Consider the following 17,203-nt stretch of genomic DNA (forward strand, 5'->3'; position numbering starts at 1 on the left):
TAAATTTCATTTTGTTAATTTTTTTAGGACCGAATTGGAAAAAAAAATTTTTTTTAAGCTCCAATAATAATAATAATAATAATAATAATAATTTTCAAAGATTTAAAGTTAAATTATTTTTATTATTATATGAATTTTATTTTTGATAAAAATTAAAAAAAAAAAAAAATTTTAAGTTTCAAAAATAAATACAATAAAAAACTTGTTGATTTTATTATTATTATAATTATTATCATTAAAGTCACTGAATTTTATTGCCTTAATATTATTAAAAAACAAAATTAAAAAAAAAAAAAAAGTTTTTTTTTTTACTCCAAAATTTATATTATAATACCTAACTTGTTGATATTTAAAAAAATTTACTTATTATTATTACTATAATTATTATTTACAGGCGTTCGTTAGAAACAGAAATTAGACGTCCGAAAAAGACACAAAACAACAACTTGAAACTAATTTATATATATTTTGTTTAGTTTTGTGTAAGACTAAACAACAGTTACAGCTACAGCCACGGAGGCTAGATATAAGGAGGACGATCGACATAGGTAAATGTACAGTTAGTGCGTCCGGAAAACTGAGGATAGATCATTTTCAAAAAGAAGCCGCTAGGGCGTCACTACGTTCGCTAATGTCCGGATCATGGCGTCCGTTTGTTATTGTTTATTAATAACACCAAATTGACATTCAGTTAGTTAATTAGTTTTTAATTAATAATCAAAGTGATAATAGTTTAAAATGGTAAATAAATGTATAGTTGATGGGTGTTTGAGTGGCCGGATAAAAGATCGTAATAAAAAATTAAAATTAAATAGTCGAAACACGTCTTTATTTATTGTGCCACAGGTAATATAACCTAACTTAGTATTTTTGTAAGAAATAATTTTTATACTAATTAAATTTATATTAATTAAATGATTATAAAAAAATTTTACCTATAGAAATTAAAGGAAATTATAAGTGCTCTTTTTTCAAAATATTTTTTTAAATAATTTATGTTACAAGAGTCCCAAAAATTTTTATATCAGTAGATTTTAGTATCATTTTTGATCAAATTAAAAAGAAATTGTAAAAGGTATAACGTAATTTTTTTCTTCTTAGAATTAGTTTTAAAAAAATTGCATCGTTACCATTTTTTGGAGCTAACGTTTTACTCAAAGTAACTTATCAAAATTATTTCCAAATATAACTTCATGTCAATTTTTTGTTTGTTTATTCAAGTGTCCAGACTTGTTAAAATTGTGGTACTGTGGATTAAAGCAAGATCTCACCCCAAAAAAAAAGATTATGTCTGTGAATTACATTTTAATGATCAAGATATTATTAAAACTGATAAAATATTATTGACTACTGGAATTTATGAAGAATTACCTCGAAAAAGATACTCGCTAAAGCCTGATGCTATTCCGACGTTGAATCCGAACCGTGTAAACAAAGCTTGCAACAATGAAAATAACGAAGCTCAGTATATGCAATGCCATTTATTAATTACAAATGACCATAAAACTAACTCACCACAAAACCAAGAACCAATAATTAGTAATGATCTCATAAACATAATTAATTGTGAGTCACCAAAACGCATTGACGTATTTGAAAATTTTGAAGAAAATGATAATTGTGAGAACGAAATGCAGGTAAGAAAAATTAAAATTTCGAATTATTACTCTGCAACTTAAGATAAAAGCACAAACAATTAGGAGGCCTAATTACTCTTGTTTGTTAGAATATTTATTTAAGTACTTGAGATATTGAGAAAGTGAAGCTCCCTGCCTTCGTGGAGCAAAAAAATAGTATACACTCTACGGGAAGTAAATAAAAAGCCTCAGATCACATATTTGTCAACCTCGGCTTCGCCTCGGCCGACAATTACATGTGATCTGAGACATTTCTTACTTTTCTTCCGTAGGTGTGTAATATACTATTATAAATAATAAGAAACATTCACTATAAAAATTATCAAGTTTACTCGAATTTATTATAGCAGTGTATGAGAGTTAAATTTGAAAAATATTGTTATAAAACAAATAGTCTTTCGAAAAGAAATTATTAATTATTTTTTTTTCATATTCACGTTCTTTTCTCTATTCAATTCTTTAAAACAAAAGTAAATGAAATAATTAAAGAATCATGTTATAAGATATTTCAATAAGTCAAACAATCTGAATTATGAATATGTTAAAAAAGTTAAGTCTTTAGACATGTCTCTTATATCGTCTCCTATAAATTTAGAACTATTATTACAAAAAAATAATCATTAATTTTTGTTTATTTAATCATTTCAAGCCACGTGAGTTATCTACTCCTGAATTACGTCTTGAGAAATGTTCTTTATTAACAATTATCAACGTGTTGAAATTCAATGCTTTGCCACAAAATTGGAGTTGGACAACAGATTTAGTTAATCCAAAAATATAGTTTTATGTCATTTAGATAAAGTATCCATGAATTTAAAATTTCGTATAAAAATAAGTGAAGACTTCAATATATCAGTAAGAAATTTTTAGATCTTGTAATTTATTTTTCACAGTATAAACATAAAGTTCCGAACGTTGGTTGCTAACGAATGTTCAAATTTCTTCGAAGCGAACATTACACAGAAATATATCAGTTCTCAAAGTTATTTTCTCGATTTTTTTCGCGTATTTTTGAAGATTTTGATAGAATAGCTTTCAAGAATTTTGAAAATTCATAAGAATCTAATGTTCGAACGTCAGTTTTTTTTTTGTGGTAATGTTAACATTATACTTTTGATTAGTTACTTAACTTGAAAACGCAAGAGTCGGTAGAATTCAATACCAATTTTTCCCAAATATCTGATTTTTGGGAGTTTTTGAAGGAATGGAAAACTGTGAGTTATGTGAAGGGACTGGATTACTTTTCCATTTTTGGCTACGGACATTAATTTTTTGTTATTAATAAATTTAAAAAATTTGCTATCGATTTTCCATGTTTAAAAAATCGATTACCAAACTTAATAATTATTGTGTATCTTAAGTACGGAGCACATTAGTATACTCTACAATTGCCTAAAAATGATAATTCTAAGGTTTTTATTACTTGTTAAATGAACTTTACTAGTATCATTTCTCATTAATAATAGATGTTCATCGGCGTGTTCTGGTGTGTCATTGCCTGACGAACAATATAAGAAACAAATGAATCTTTTTCGATGCTTTGCTTGTCGGCAATTGAGACGGAAATTGCAAAATCGATCGTACAAAGTCAAACCCGACATTAAAAGTTCGTACACTGACTTGAAGTACCAGGAGAGCCTGAAAACTAAACAAATTCAGCGCCTCAAACGTAAAGTAGGTATTTACTTATTTATCGTTTCTTCATGTATACTTGATTATTTACAGGTTGTGAGTGTTTAAGATCAATATTCTTTTTTTTTTTTTCAATAAACTTAAAAGTTTGATACAATGCTCGTTACATTACATTATCATTTCGTCAATACGGTTTAGTTTGTGAATACAAATTTAATCAACTACAATCTGAGAACTTAAATTAAATCACCTGTAAATGCCTATTTAACTATTTAACCCTTTACAGAATGAATCACTCATCAAAATTATAGAAACGCAAAGACTTAATTGTATGGCAATTAAAGATGAAGCTCTAAGAGCGGAAATTTCTATTTTGCCTCCCGTGCAACAACTAGCAATTCGTGCTTGTTTTAATGCAGTAAAAGCTAAAAATGCCAAACAACGAAGATATACGGTTGAGTGGGTTTATGAATGTTTGCTACTTGGTATAAAAATGCTGCGGTATATGAACGACTCAGAGAACGTCAAATCCTCCCTCTTCCCTGCAAAGACACCCTTAACAAATATATCCAGAAGTTGGATAGCGCTTTTGGTTTCCCTAAAGCCATATTCGACACTCTTCGTATTAAAAGTTCACGTATGGAACCACATGAAAAACGGGGTATCCATGCACCATTCCTGTCACACTTTACTACTAACTGCAAATCTTAAAAATGCAAATCTTAAAAACGCAACCATTTTAACTATATCTAACAACTCTACTTAGCTATCGAGTATGATTATATTAACAAATCCGAGCGCATAAGTTTTTAGCTGAAAAAGTAATTCGTATTTGATATTTTTAAATAACTCTTTAAAAGCTTCATTAACTTTTAACAGTAGCTGGCTATTATTGTTAGACTACATCTGATTCACATTTATTTCATTCTAACAATTTTTTATTTTTTCTCCTAGGTACCCTTTTAATAGATGAAGTAGCTTTAAGTGAAGCCGTGAAGCTAAATCGGAGAACTATGCAGCTTGATGGTTTTGTAGACTTGGGGGCACATACTCCGGAAAATTTAATCAACAGTCGGGCTGATCATGCCTTAGTCTTCATGTACCAACCTTTTCAGGGTAACTGGGTGCAAGTAGTTGGTAGCTTCCTGAGCAGAAATTCTGTCACGAGTGCCATTCTTCACAAATTACTCATTGAATGCATCGTATTACTGGAGAATGCTGGGTTTTATGTTGATGTCGTTACTTCTGATGCAGCTCAATGGAACAGAGGAGCATGGACACTTTTCGGTGTCAAAGATGGACAATGTAGCTGTGATCATCCATGCAATTTTGACCGCAGACTTTGGTTTATTTCGGATTTTCCACACTTAATAAAATGTTTCAGGAACAAAATTATGAAACGATTGTTTTTTGGGTAAGCTTCTCTTATAATATGATTTTTAACACCAGTGTACTGTTATTCACGATTGAATTTTCAATTTAGTTAGCATTGGAATGAATATATTCATAAGTGACCTATTTAATTTTACAACTATCAAATTTTTCAATGATTGTATTTAATTATTTATGAAAATGTTATTTATTTTTTAGACTCCAGATGGTTTTGTAAGAAAAAGTCATTAGGAAGCTTTATTATTGCATGAAATTTATCTGAAAGCCAATCTAAAAATAGCTTATCAACTAACTCCCCAGCATTTAAATCCAGAAGGATATCAAAAGATGAATGTCCCGTTGGCTTATCAGGTAATTATAATTATAAAGCTGCGAGAGTAAGTTAAAATGAATTTAAGATTATCATTAACATCGAGGTAACTGGCCTAATATTTATCTTTAATTTCTAACAATTCATATTATAAATAGCTGATTCAGTTAAAATAAATAATAAGATGTATTTATTCTTATTTTGATAAAAAATTAATTTTTATAAATTTTCAATCATAACAACTGCTTATCTAATTTTAATGAGAAAAATTAAAACTTTTTGTTTTTAGCTTTTTTCGAAAAATATACAAGTTGCAATGGCGACTTATAAGAACGCTACTCCTGAGCTCAGTGATTGCGATCCAACAGTGGTTTTTATTAAAAGAGTAAATGATTTAATTGAAGCCATGAGTTCACGTACTCCTTTGAATGCTTTACGTTTAAATGATAATTGTCCCCGAAAAAAGGTAATTTTTAATATATACATTAGGTCTTTTGATAGCTTCATACAATTTTTTCGCAATAATAAAGCGAAAATTATAGTTCTAAACGGAGAACCATTGTCAACATAAAACCATCATTATACCATGTGTACATAATCACATATTATAACCAATATTGGAAAATATTTATAAAGTATATATATGTAAGTATATAACTATAAAAATAATTTAAGACACTCCAATCTTATCATGACATTATTCCTACTAATGTTTGCACATAATCCAGTCTCGCAAGTTTACTTACATTTTCAATATGAAACTTATTAAACGAAACTTCAAATGATAGTCAAATTCAATGAATTTGAGTTTATTAGTTGCGGAAGTTCCTAATCTTTATCATAGCTGATATTCTCTTGGACTATGTATCCTATTTTCTGAAACATGCATTTTTCTAGAGTAATTTCTACTACCATAAGATAGAGGATAAATAAGTAATGCTATTTATTTTTGCTAGGTAATAAGTGATTTTATTGATTATCTGAAGATTTGGGAAGCCAAAGCTAATGAAGAAAGAGAACTTTATAAAAAGAAGAAGAAAGGCAAAAAACAAAAATCAAAAATGAAAATGAAGTTGATGATAAATTTTTTTTCGCAATTACTCCTAGTACTCTTACTGGATTAAAAATTACGTTACAGGCTACTTTAGAGCTAAGTGAATTTTTGCAAAAAGAATGTAATTTTGAGTACTTGATGACATCGCGGCTTAATCAAGATCAATTAGAAGTATGTATTAATCGTTGGATTTTTATCAAATGAATAATTAAAAATTGTTATAGTAAATATTCTTTTTTTTTTAATATTTGAATCTTATTTAATTTATAGAAGTTCTTCGGTATAATGCGGAGTGTTTGTCGTTGCAACGATCATCCGGATACAATCCTTTTCGGGCAAGTTTTTCGATTATTGTGTTCATATTCATTAGTCACGCCGCCGAAAGGGTCCAATGTCACAGCTGGTGAATTACTACAATCTTTAATGCAGTCCAAAGATTCTCTGGCTACAGCTAATGCATTAAAAAAATTGGCTGAATGAAATTGACGCTATTGTTGAAAATGGTATTTCTAGTAATAATTATTCGTCTAGTGATGATAATAATAATACATTTTCTCATCCAAATACCTCTGTGGCTAAAAACCCTTTGAAAGCTTGTTAGACGAAGATAGTGATGACGATAATGATGATACTATACCGTCATTTATTAGAAAACCATTCGAAAGTTTATTAGACGAAGATAGTGAGGATGATATAGAGGACGATGATGATTTGTATCACGATAATCATTATCCGTTCGAAAATTTAACTGAGGTTGACGATTCTTCTACTGAAAACAACATTAATCATCATAATCAAAATAAAATTAATATTGATTCAAATGAAAACTTTTTACAAAGTGAAAATGATTGGGAAGGAAGTAATAGTTTTCGTGATGACCAGCATTACCATCATGATTATGATGTTGTTTCCACCAGTGATGGTATAGTTGCTTATATTGCTGGATATGTTGCGAGAAAATTTCAGCGAATGACTTCTTGCTGTGAATGTATTGAAACATTACGCTCTGCGAATTCCTCTGAACGTGATCGGGTCATATAATTAATGAGCAATGGTGGATTAATTTTTCCCAGTGAAAATTTATTCAGACTAATTAAAAAATTGGAACAAATAGTTTTAACCGTAGTTGGTACTAAAACTGTTAAAATAAATACTATGCACCAAGTGCTAGAGAAAATAGCAAAAGCTAAATGCCTCCCCATCCTAGGATGTGATGAACACAAAAAGGAGCTTACGGCTAAAATATTGAATAATTTTGTAATTATGAGAGGTAATTTTTAGCTAATCTTATCAACCGAACTCTTAACGAACGAAAGATGATGGCCAAGAAACATCGTAAAATTTCTAAACTAGCTTAACTTATTAAACTCTTCAGTAATATTCTACTTTCAACATATATACGCTTATTAATTAAGAATAAAATTACCTAAACTATTTGAATACTTTATTATTATTATTATTATTATTATTATTATTATTATTATTATTATTATTATTACTATTACTATTATTATTATCCCAATTCGCAACTAAAAATGAAATTTTAATGTTTTCTTTTGATAAATGTGATTGTACATTGCATTCCGCGTCATTTATTTAAAAACCTGACATTAGAGACACTTGCGCACTCTAGTGGTGAAAGATCTGTCCTCCAATTTTCGGACGCTTGTAATACATTACGATCGTCCTCCTTATATCTAGCCTCCGTGGCTACAGCCATCAAAGTACTATAAGATGGTACTAAACAGATGATTTTGCACCGACGAATCACCATACAGTTAAACTTTAAACAGCATATGCTATACCTCCAATTTTTTTTAATTTTTTTATTTAATTCGGACGGCCTTAAGAAAGAGATTGTAAATTTTTAAATTTTTACCGCAGGTTGTATATTTTTTTTTATTTATTTAAATATTAATAAAAATTATTAAAATTTATAAAAAAAAATAGTAAACTTAAAATTGTAGAATAAAATTTAGGAAATGTTTTTAAAATTGAATTTCATAGTAAAAATAAATATAAAATATACTAATAAAAACAAGCTAGATAATAAAGAAAATAATTTTACCATGCGGGTGAGGAAAAATAATTGAAAAAGAGCCAATAGATGGCGCAAAGATTGCGACCTTGTTCCTTAGAAGACTTTGTACTTTTTAAATATTAAATGTCCCCTAAAAAAAAATTTTTTTCTTTTAAATAAGATGAAAAATGAAAGTCAGAATTAGCTTTTTAAATTTTTTATTAATTATATAAATAATATTAATATTAAATACTAAAATTAAATTAAATAAAGAAACTGTCCACAAATAAATATAATCAAACATTGTAAAGCTCTGTGAAAAAATATCCTATAATATTTACATCATTACTTTTTAATAGAATAATCATAATCGTATAATTATTTATTTTTGTGCGTAAACAATAAACTTAATTTATCAGAAACTTGGAAATTTTTCTAATTGATGTATAAAAATCTACAATTTTAAATATTTACGTTTTTTTTTTTTACATATATATTACTTGTATATAAAATTACAATAATAATTAACTAAAAAAAGTGCATTAATTTAATGAAAAAAAATGATTTTTGACTACGGACGGTAGAGACAAAAAAAAACAAATTAAAAAAAATTTTTTTTATCTATTATAATACTTGTATTATTAAAATATTTTTTTTTTTTTTAGTATTGTTAATGGTTTTTTAATAGTTAATTATTGTATACTTATTGTTGTTATACGTGAGAAGAGTGAAGATTTTTTTTTAATTTTATTTTTCTTATTTTTGGCAGAAAATTTGAATTTTGACGGGAAATGTTGTTTATTTTACGAAAATGGCGATAACTTTGGAAATATTGAGATTAAGAGAAATTTATAAGAGACAAAAATTGTAGAAAATTAAATTTTCCATCTGATGACATATAAATTTTTCCCACTCGCCAAAAGCAAACAATAATTTCCCTTTAATTAGCTTAAAGCCGAAAAATCCCCACTCTTGATTAATTAATTACAAGATTAATACTTAATTCTTAATATATAACTTATCCTTACACATGAGACATGAATCAATGAGTACAATTTCTGAAAAAAAATTTTCATTAATGAAAAAAGCAATAAAAATAGTGCAATAATCGATAATTGATGGTTAATTTTGATATGACGTCTATGATCTATCAATAAATTTATCACATCAAATTTGATAAATATAAATATATATATATATATATATATATATATATATATATATATATATATATATATATATATATATATAGTTACCGGTATAAATTGTACGTTGAATTTTAATGTATTTATGATTGTTATTGTTATTATCATAATAGTAATTAATACTTTTATTTGAGTAATTAATTTGATTAATAGCCGAATTAGCCGTTGTGATCCTTTAGATAGTCGATCAGCCATTGGTCTATCGTGTCCGCGTTCTCCTTTACCCACCGGATGTTGAACCTTATTGTTTCCAAGCTCTGCTCCAGTGCCCTCTGGCCGCTTCCTACTTCTACGTCACTGAAGAACTCTGTCGCCTGAGAAAATTTGTAAAGTTTTGGATTAATTCAGCTGTAACTTGGAAAATATTGAGGTTAAAAAATCAAAGTTGCACGTACCTCTTGATAATCATACTCAGTGAAGAACTCCGAGACGACCGTGGAAATAAGTGTGCCTATAGTAAGCGATCCGTTTCCAAAGAGGGCATGAAACTGGGGCCAGTAGGCCTTGAGATGTCTCCAAGCAAGACTCCTTCCCTCAGGATTCCTAGCAACGGCGGAAATCACCGCTTCGACATCCTGAGACTTGACGTTCTCCCGATCCAGAGTCTTCAGTAGATACCGCTGGAGCAACCAGGGATCCGTGGAGGCTCCTAGAGCCTGGAGCATCAGCCTCTTTTCACTAGGAACCTGGGTCTTCCTGAAGGTCTCCCAACAGTAGTTCCACTCGGTCTCTTCGCCAAACCTGACTCCAGCGATGTAGACGACGTCCCTGATGTTGGGGACAATCCGTTTGCCGCGGAGCATCCAGTCCTCGAAGAGGTTCTTAGCAGGCTTGACCACTTCCTCTAATTTAAGTTCAACTGCTGCTTGGAGGACTGCTATCCTGAGCCACCTGAAAGCAACGAATCAAGGAAAGTCATTAATATCAAGAAATCATCAAGCACAAATCCAACTTACTTCGTCAGATGATCGCCTTCATCCTTCCACCCAACAAACTCCGTTATCGGCCCAAGAAGCTTCTTCAAGAACACGATATACCTCTTGTACCCAGAACTCTCGGCCAGCTTGCCCTTCCAAGAATGCAAGTAGCTCAGCGCCGTTTCCCAGGGAGCATAGTCTCGTTCTTTCAGCAGATACAAGCTCAACCTCAGCGGAATGCTGGCATTGATCTCCCCAGCTTCGCACAATGTAAATGCATCATCTATCAAATTCGCCCTGTCTATCGCACTGAACTGCTGGTGCTTGGTCATCAGGGTTTCAATGATCGCATCCCACATCTCTTCCGGATAGGTCACCCTGTAAAACCCAGACTGATTGACATTGCACTTGATGTAGCTGGTGTTCTCCGGGATCTCAAAGGTCACTGAAAAATTCCAACACATCACAATTACAACAAATCTCCAAAACAATTGCGCAAAATAATCACTCACCATCAGACAAGTTCATCCAGACATTAAAGACAGTATTAGGATCCTTGTCAACGTAGTAGCTCAGTGGAACATACCATTTAAACGGCTTGCCACCCACCAGAGTCTCATTATCTGGAGTGAGCATGAACCTTTTCTGGTTGGCAGTGATCATCTTTCCTTCTCTTTTGATACTAACCAGAGGAAAGCCTGTCTGCTGGGTCCAGGTGTCCATGATAGCCTTAACATCGAAGCTCTTGTTGGCGTGCTTGGTGAAGACAGCCCACAGATCGTTGGTATCAGCGCTGCCGTAAGCATGGACGTTGAGGTACTCATTGATCCCTTTCTTGAAGACCTCCTCCCCCAAGAAGCCCTCCAACATGTTCAAAATGCTGGCACCCTTGTTGTAGCTGATGGTATCGAAGATAGCTTCGATCTCCGCTGGATCCTTGACCGGAACACTGATCGGATGGCTGGTAGCCAGTCCGTCCAAGCTCAACCCCGACTGGGTCTTGTCAAGGACGAACTGGTCCATCATGTTCCAATGCGGAGCCACGTGATTAACACCCTTGTACTCGAAGAACGAAGCTGCTCCTTCATTCAGCCACAAGTCGTTCCACCACTTCATGGTGACCAGGTTCCCGAACCATTGGTGGGCCAGTTCGTGAGCTATCACCACAGCAACCCATTCGTGAGCGACTGTGGAAGTTTCTTGAGGATCGTAGAGGATGGAAGCTTCCCGGTAAGTGATCAGGCCCCAATTTTCCATAGCACCGGCTGCGAAATCTGGAATTGCGATCAAATCTTGCTTTGGTAAAGGATAGTGGACACCGAAGAAGTCCTCGAAGTAATCCATGACCTTGACGGCAGTGTCCAGGGCGTAGGTCGCTTGCGGCAGCATCGTTTCGGATGCGTAGACGCTGACAGACACATTCCTGCTGGTCAGCTGGGAGATCCGCTTGAAGTCACAGACTACGAAGGCCACCAAGTAGGTTGACATCTCCACGGATTCTTCAAAGTCGTCCCTGAGCTGGAAGTTCGACTGGATCAGGAGCTTGGTCTCCAAAACCAGAGGTAGAATTGTCCAGGATGGTCTTTTGAGGAGCACGAGGCTGATTTTGAGGTAAAGGATTTTTAAGTACTCACCAACCCACGGCCCATGTAGAAGCCCGCGTCCTCTGTGTTGGTGATCGGCATGTTGCACAGCGCGATGTGGAACCGGTCCCTGAAGATTGACACCCGGAACCTGGCCTTGAATTGAGGCTCGTCGAAACAAGGAAACGCTGATCTTGCGTAAGTTGGCTCGAAGTGGGTCGTTGCTAGGTACCTGCAAGAATTGGGGGTGTTAGTGATGGTGATGGTGATGGTGATGGTGATGATACCTTTTGTCACCATCAGCAGTGGTGTAGGTGCTCAAGTAGAAACCCTCCAGTTCGCTGGTCAACTGGGAGACAAATCTCAGGTGGATTGAATAGTTCCCTCGCTTTCTGAACTTGGTTTCTTCTAGCTCTAGGTAGAGTTGCTGGTGCTTGGAGTACTCCAGCAGCCGGCTGATCTTCATGTCATGCCCCTTTCGGTTCTGCACCATCTGGGGAGTAATTTTAGCCGTCAGAAGGGTTTGTGGTCGGAATGGTAAGGATCGCTGTTACCTTTTCGGTTATTGTCAGGTTTTTGCAATGGAAGACTACGAAATTGGTCTCTTTGTCGACGTAGAACTCGATTGTCACCTGGCCTTTCACTTCTAAGGTCGTAAGATTTGGGTGGATTGTGATGTTGTAGCGGGTTGGGTGCGCGAATGATGGGAGTCTTACGTTGTCCCACGGGAATATCTAGAAAAAATTATTTTGTGGTCGAAAAAATTTTTTAAAGTGTTTTTAGGATCTGAAAATATTTTAGAAGGCATAGAATAAATAATTTTGGCTTTATATATAATTTAGTTTTGGTGATATTAATAAAATTGCATGATCAAAGAAAATTTTAAAGATCATTTACCTCTCCATTAGTCGCTAACGGCTCTAGACTTTCGTAATCATCATCGATGCCTAAATTATCCGGTCTTTCACCGGCACATGGGCAGTCTGAAAATTCCCAAAGATTGTTTAAAATTTGGACCCACTAAAATTACAATAAAAAAAAAAAAAACTTAATTACCATTTTGTGGTCCCGCGAACGCGATAATAAGTGATATGGCGAACAACGTGGCGAAAACAATAGTCGCGATGCACAATGCGCGTTTTTGTGAGCACACCGCGACTCCATTGTGCTCGTAGATGCTCCGTTTATGCAATCCAGTGTTACTGTCACCTGCAATTCCAATATATTAATTACAATTTAAATTAATGATAATTATCGCCGGGGAAACAATTATTTATAAATTAATGCAACCGTGTCATTGTTACAAGGTCTCTTTTTGTGTCGATTGTGTACATCGTGCTAACATGTGTATTACTATGCACACAATGCTATTTGCGGACTTTTTATCGAGAGCAAATCTTCTATTAATACTTTTTGGTTTTTTACTTCCAAATTTTGAAGTTTTGTAAATTTTAAATTTGCAAAAATTTTTTAAAAAATTTCAACCCCTTCGTCCTCCTAGTCTTCTTTTTTAAATAAATAAATTTCTCACCCGTCAAAAAAGCAACATCGTCAACATCCTGCTCACTCATTATTACAAAAGAATTAAGAGGCGGTCTTTTATAAACAAATCCCTTAACCTGGTCCTCTGACGCATACGCGACCTTAATTAAGGGCTCGGTTGATTCAGCCAGAATAAATTTGTCGAATTTAATTTTATTTTAAAATTACCGTCACAATCAATCACTCATACTAAAAAAAAAAAAAAAAAAAAAAAAAAAAATGAATTCCACGAGATAAAACACTTCTCGAGTTAAATTTTACTCATTATTAATCCGTATTTGCAATGTTAACTACTACTGCTAGACTTTCCTCCCACTCACTGGCCATTTTACCTCCCAGTAATTTTTTAACGCTATTATATTTATTTGCAGATAAGTTTGATGGATTTATTGATGATTATTAGCAAGCATTTGGAAAATTTAGCAAGTGAAACTAGTCAGTGCGTGGTTTGACAAAAATGGCGGATTGATTTCTACTGGGTGCTCGTTCATTCACGCTCGCACTCACGGGGGTTTATTTGTGTCACGCATTTCTGGTAAATATGTGCTGCCATCTTCTGACATACGCTCGAGCCAGATTTCAACCCTTAAAATTATAGTTGGAGGTAAATTTATTATTTTCTTACAGCCGAACTAAAAAAAAAAATTTTTTCAGAGTTGGTGATGATTTAAAAAAAATTTAAGAGTGTATAATTAATTTTAATAGCTATTTTTTTTTTTTTTTTTTTTTTTTTTTTTTTTTTTTTAATAAGAATTATTTAATTAAAAAAAAAAAAAAATATCCAAGTATTCTCTTAATTATATACATAATTCCAAAATTTATCACCTCGATCAATTCTACAGGTAAATATTAAGAAGAAACATTACCTCAATTTGTGATATAAATAACTCAATAATATTTACACATATAATTAATTCATCAAGCATAAATTTTTTATGATACTTAATTAATTACTCGATTTGGCACTTAGCAAGTGAAATTTTTTTCAGATTGAGATCTGAATAAAAAATTAACTCTACAAAAATAAATTACAATCTTACAAAGTGATCAATTTTTATTCCGGGACGTCCAAAAATAATCCAACCTCGATTTAAAAGTTAAAAGTTTATTTAAATCTAACATCAATAGTCAAATTAAAGTTATTCAACCCGAAAAATAGTTCCTTTAAATAGGGAGCCACTGAACGACCTCTTGAACTTGTGACCTTACATTCATCAAACACATCTAAGATTCTTCCGTAAATATATTATTCAGCTCTATCGACATCCAAAAAATAGATTTTCCCTCCTTCTATAAAAAAATTATGAAAAAAAAAAAAAAAAAAAAAAAAAAATTTCTTACCAGAAATTTCGGGAATTTCGGTGTTAGCAGTCCCATTTTGTCCAGGACTTCTAGAACTTGAGGTCCTGCCAATAGGCTCTAGTCTTATGGCTTCACTGCTTGTTCTCGTAGAGTGTCCAGTCATGGCAGTTAATTCCTTTGATTATTTAATTATCAATTTATGTAAATAAATCCTGAGTCCAGCGGATAAATATTTTTGGCACGTAAATAAATCACAGATAATATTTTGGTCCCACTAGAAAATTTCCAGTCATTTATTGTTGATATAATTAAGAATTTCCAAGAAAATATAGATTTTATTTGTACATATCTTCAGCTAGAGACGGTAAAGTTGATACAAAATCTGGAAAAAAAAAAAAAAAAAAAAAAAAGTGAATATTATAATTTTATTAAAAATTAAAGAAATTGTTTTTTTGTGGAGAATTTAAAAATTTTCTTTACAAATAAATTTTATCACTGACAATTCATCGACGTAAAAAAAAAAAAAAAAAAATAGGGAGTATAATATCCATGGAAACGCAAGAGAAAATTCAATATAATAATTTCCACCCCAACATTTTATCCCAACAAAAAAAAAAAAAAAAACACCATACAATAATAATCTCTGGCGATACCTACCCTAATAGATTAAAAAAATACCCTCAGCAAAGTTGATTATTAATTAATTAATAAACTTAAACATACTTGGGCGATGTGTACGCCCGGGCGGCAAAAATGGCACTGAAAGATACTTTTTACCAGTACGTGTGTACTCTGGTATGACAATAATAACCCTCTGAGACGGTGAATTACTCGATACGATATAGAGCAACCAGAGAGAGAGAGAGAGAGAGAGAGAGAGAGAGAGAGAGAGAGAGAGAGAGAGAGAGAGAGAGAGAGAGAGAGAGAGCACGCGAGCATTCGAAAACCGGAGGGGGAAATAAAACAGAGAGGTCAGTAGGGATATGCTGAAGGAATGCGCTCGTGAATGATCGGGTGAAGTAGCTTCACGAGGGTTGATTTTTAGTACCCGACGCTGAAGATAGAGGCGCTGTCTGAGCTCCGAAAAAGAGCTACAGGTTTTTTTACTGGGGTGAGTTCCACTGCCCTTTTTTCGAGGCATTGTCAACTGTAGAGATGAATGATGCTTTATTGCACAAAGGAATTTTTTTAATTGGCCCAATGCTGTTTTTTGACGATGTTTACATTCGGTCTTTTTTATTCCCTGCGGCTATCTTGCTATCTTATCAATTATGATAAGACCAACTTCCTATTAAATTTTTAATAAGCGTATCTTTATACATTTATCATTATTTTGTTTCGAAACTCCGTCAGAGACGATAAAAAATTTTTACAATGATGGCCGTAAGTTTTTTTTACCTAAAAATTGTTTAGTTTGTAATTTTTTATACACTGATAGTGTATAAAATTTTTTATAACTGTTAATAAATGATTCTTTAACGTCTTAGGATTTAATAAGTATTTATTAACAGCTTATATCCTTAAAAACTTGAATAGTTAAGAAAATACAGTGCTATATTAGTCCTATATTTTATTTGGTAGATGTTTTTTCACTTTGGCGTCAAAGAGTCTGCAATTTTATTTTCCGGATGGAAAACTAATGATTGGCAGGGTGTCTTAGGATCGTGTATAGGTATTTTTATCCTCGGAGTTATTTACGAAGGCCTCAAAAGTTACAGGTAATTTTTTTTCTCACAATTTAATTTTTTACTCCAATAAAAATCTTAATTTTCTTCCAGAGAGTCAGTATTTATAAAATTGTCATATTTTTACCGGAACCAAACATCTCGAAGGTAAAAAAAATTAATTTAATTATAAAAAAAAATTATTAAAAAATTTTTTTTTTAGAAAAATAATCTTGTCTCCTGTCCATGTGTTTCAAACAGTACTGCACATCCTCCAATTCACCCTCGGGTACTTTTTGATGTTCATCTTTATGACCTACAATGTTTGGTTCGCGATCGCGGTTCTTTCAGGCGTGGGTCTCGGCTTCTGGATTTTTTCTTGGGACAAATATTCTCCCGACTCTCAATGCTGCTTCTAAAACTTTTCATAAATAACTTTAAATAAAGATAACAAAATAATAAAGCAATTACAATTAAATTTTTTAATTAAACACTCGTAAATTTGTTATCAAATGACATCATTAACGATTAATGAACCTGATGATAAAATAATCGTTTTTTTTTTTTTTTTTTTTTTTTTTTTTTATCGTAAATTTCTTCCGTAGATAATCAGTCTTCTTTAGAAAGTCGTCAGAAGCAGAAAAATAATTTTTATTTTACAAAAAAAAAAAAAAAAAAAAAAAAAAAAAAAAATATGGAAAATCCCAGCACTGAAAATATTTGCTGTCAAAGTGTCTTCAGTGATATAAACAACATAAACAACAACAATATTTCTCTAAAAGATATTATTTTCGGCTGGGACACATTCAACGCTCGAGTATTTATTTTTTTCATCATATCCTTTGTTATTTGGTCGATAGTTTTTTTTCTACTGTATAATCCCGAAATAATCGACCACAGTGATCACGGACACGGAATGATAGAGCACGAATTTCATTTAATGTC

The 17,203-nt window shown here is 32.1% G+C and overlaps 3 protein-coding genes across 11 annotated transcripts; 2 read left to right on the forward strand and 1 right to left on the reverse strand.

Annotated features, from left to right (window-relative positions):
* The first annotated feature begins 479 nt into the window (after positions 1-479).
* LOC141533817 (uncharacterized) lies at positions 480-7,459 on the forward strand. 6 transcript variants are annotated; one of them, XM_074252896.1, is made up of 9 exons: positions 507-846; positions 1,222-1,637; positions 2,287-2,492; positions 3,104-3,315; positions 4,224-4,683; positions 4,860-5,012; positions 5,261-5,616; positions 5,928-6,196; positions 6,296-7,459. In XM_074252896.1, exons 4-6 carry the CDS (start codon positions 3,159-3,161, stop codon positions 4,876-4,878), a joined length of 636 nt encoding a protein of 211 aa, XP_074108997.1. In that variant the 5' UTR covers positions 507-846; positions 1,222-1,637; positions 2,287-2,492; positions 3,104-3,158; the 3' UTR covers positions 4,879-5,012; positions 5,261-5,616; positions 5,928-6,196; positions 6,296-7,459. The 6 variants fall into 6 exon arrangements, with proteins under 6 accessions (XP_074108999.1, XP_074108997.1, XP_074108994.1 ...); XM_074252893.1 differs by lacking the exon at positions 2,287-2,492 and having other exon boundaries at positions 5,261-5,437; positions 5,514-5,616; XM_074252892.1 differs by lacking the exon at positions 2,287-2,492.
* A 473-nt stretch (positions 7,460-7,932) lies between these two features.
* Positions 7,933-15,912, reverse strand: LOC141533812 (endoplasmic reticulum aminopeptidase 2). 2 transcript variants are annotated; one of them, XM_074252884.1, is made up of 12 exons: positions 15,252-15,912; positions 14,634-14,976; positions 12,807-12,959; positions 12,648-12,733; positions 12,305-12,484; positions 12,038-12,243; positions 11,802-11,982; positions 10,680-11,685; positions 10,207-10,612; positions 9,646-10,141; positions 9,302-9,564; positions 7,933-9,103 (listed from the first exon to the last, which is right to left on the reverse strand). In XM_074252884.1, exons 2-11 carry the CDS (start codon positions 14,755-14,757, stop codon positions 9,409-9,411), a joined length of 2,994 nt encoding a protein of 997 aa, XP_074108985.1. In that variant the 5' UTR covers positions 14,758-14,976; positions 15,252-15,912; the 3' UTR covers positions 7,933-9,103; positions 9,302-9,408. The 2 variants fall into 2 exon arrangements, with proteins under 2 accessions (XP_074108985.1, XP_074108986.1); XM_074252885.1 differs by lacking the exons at positions 14,634-14,976; positions 15,252-15,912 and adding an exon at positions 13,282-13,608.
* On the forward strand, positions 13,753-16,736 carry LOC141533818 (high affinity copper uptake protein 1). Of its 3 annotated transcripts, none has more exons than XM_074252900.1 (4): positions 13,753-13,896; positions 16,176-16,312; positions 16,373-16,426; positions 16,482-16,736. In XM_074252900.1, the coding sequence occupies exons 2-4, from the start codon at positions 16,176-16,178 to the stop codon at positions 16,675-16,677; spliced, it is 387 nt and encodes a 128-aa protein (XP_074109001.1). In that variant the 5' UTR covers positions 13,753-13,896; the 3' UTR covers positions 16,678-16,736. The 3 variants fall into 3 exon arrangements, with proteins under 3 accessions (XP_074109001.1, XP_074109000.1, XP_074109002.1); XM_074252899.1 differs by lacking the exon at positions 13,753-13,896 and adding an exon at positions 15,927-15,977; XM_074252901.1 differs by lacking the exon at positions 13,753-13,896 and adding an exon at positions 15,927-15,977 and having other exon boundaries at positions 16,520-16,736.
* Positions 16,737-17,203: the final 467 nt, after the last annotated feature.

This window comes from Cotesia typhae, unplaced genomic scaffold, assembly GCF_013202065.1.
Source record: "Cotesia typhae breed Kobodo isofemale line unplaced genomic scaffold, CoteBio_Ctyphae scaffold_121, whole genome shotgun sequence".
Taxonomy (NCBI): Eukaryota; Metazoa; Arthropoda; class Insecta; order Hymenoptera; family Braconidae; genus Cotesia; species Cotesia typhae.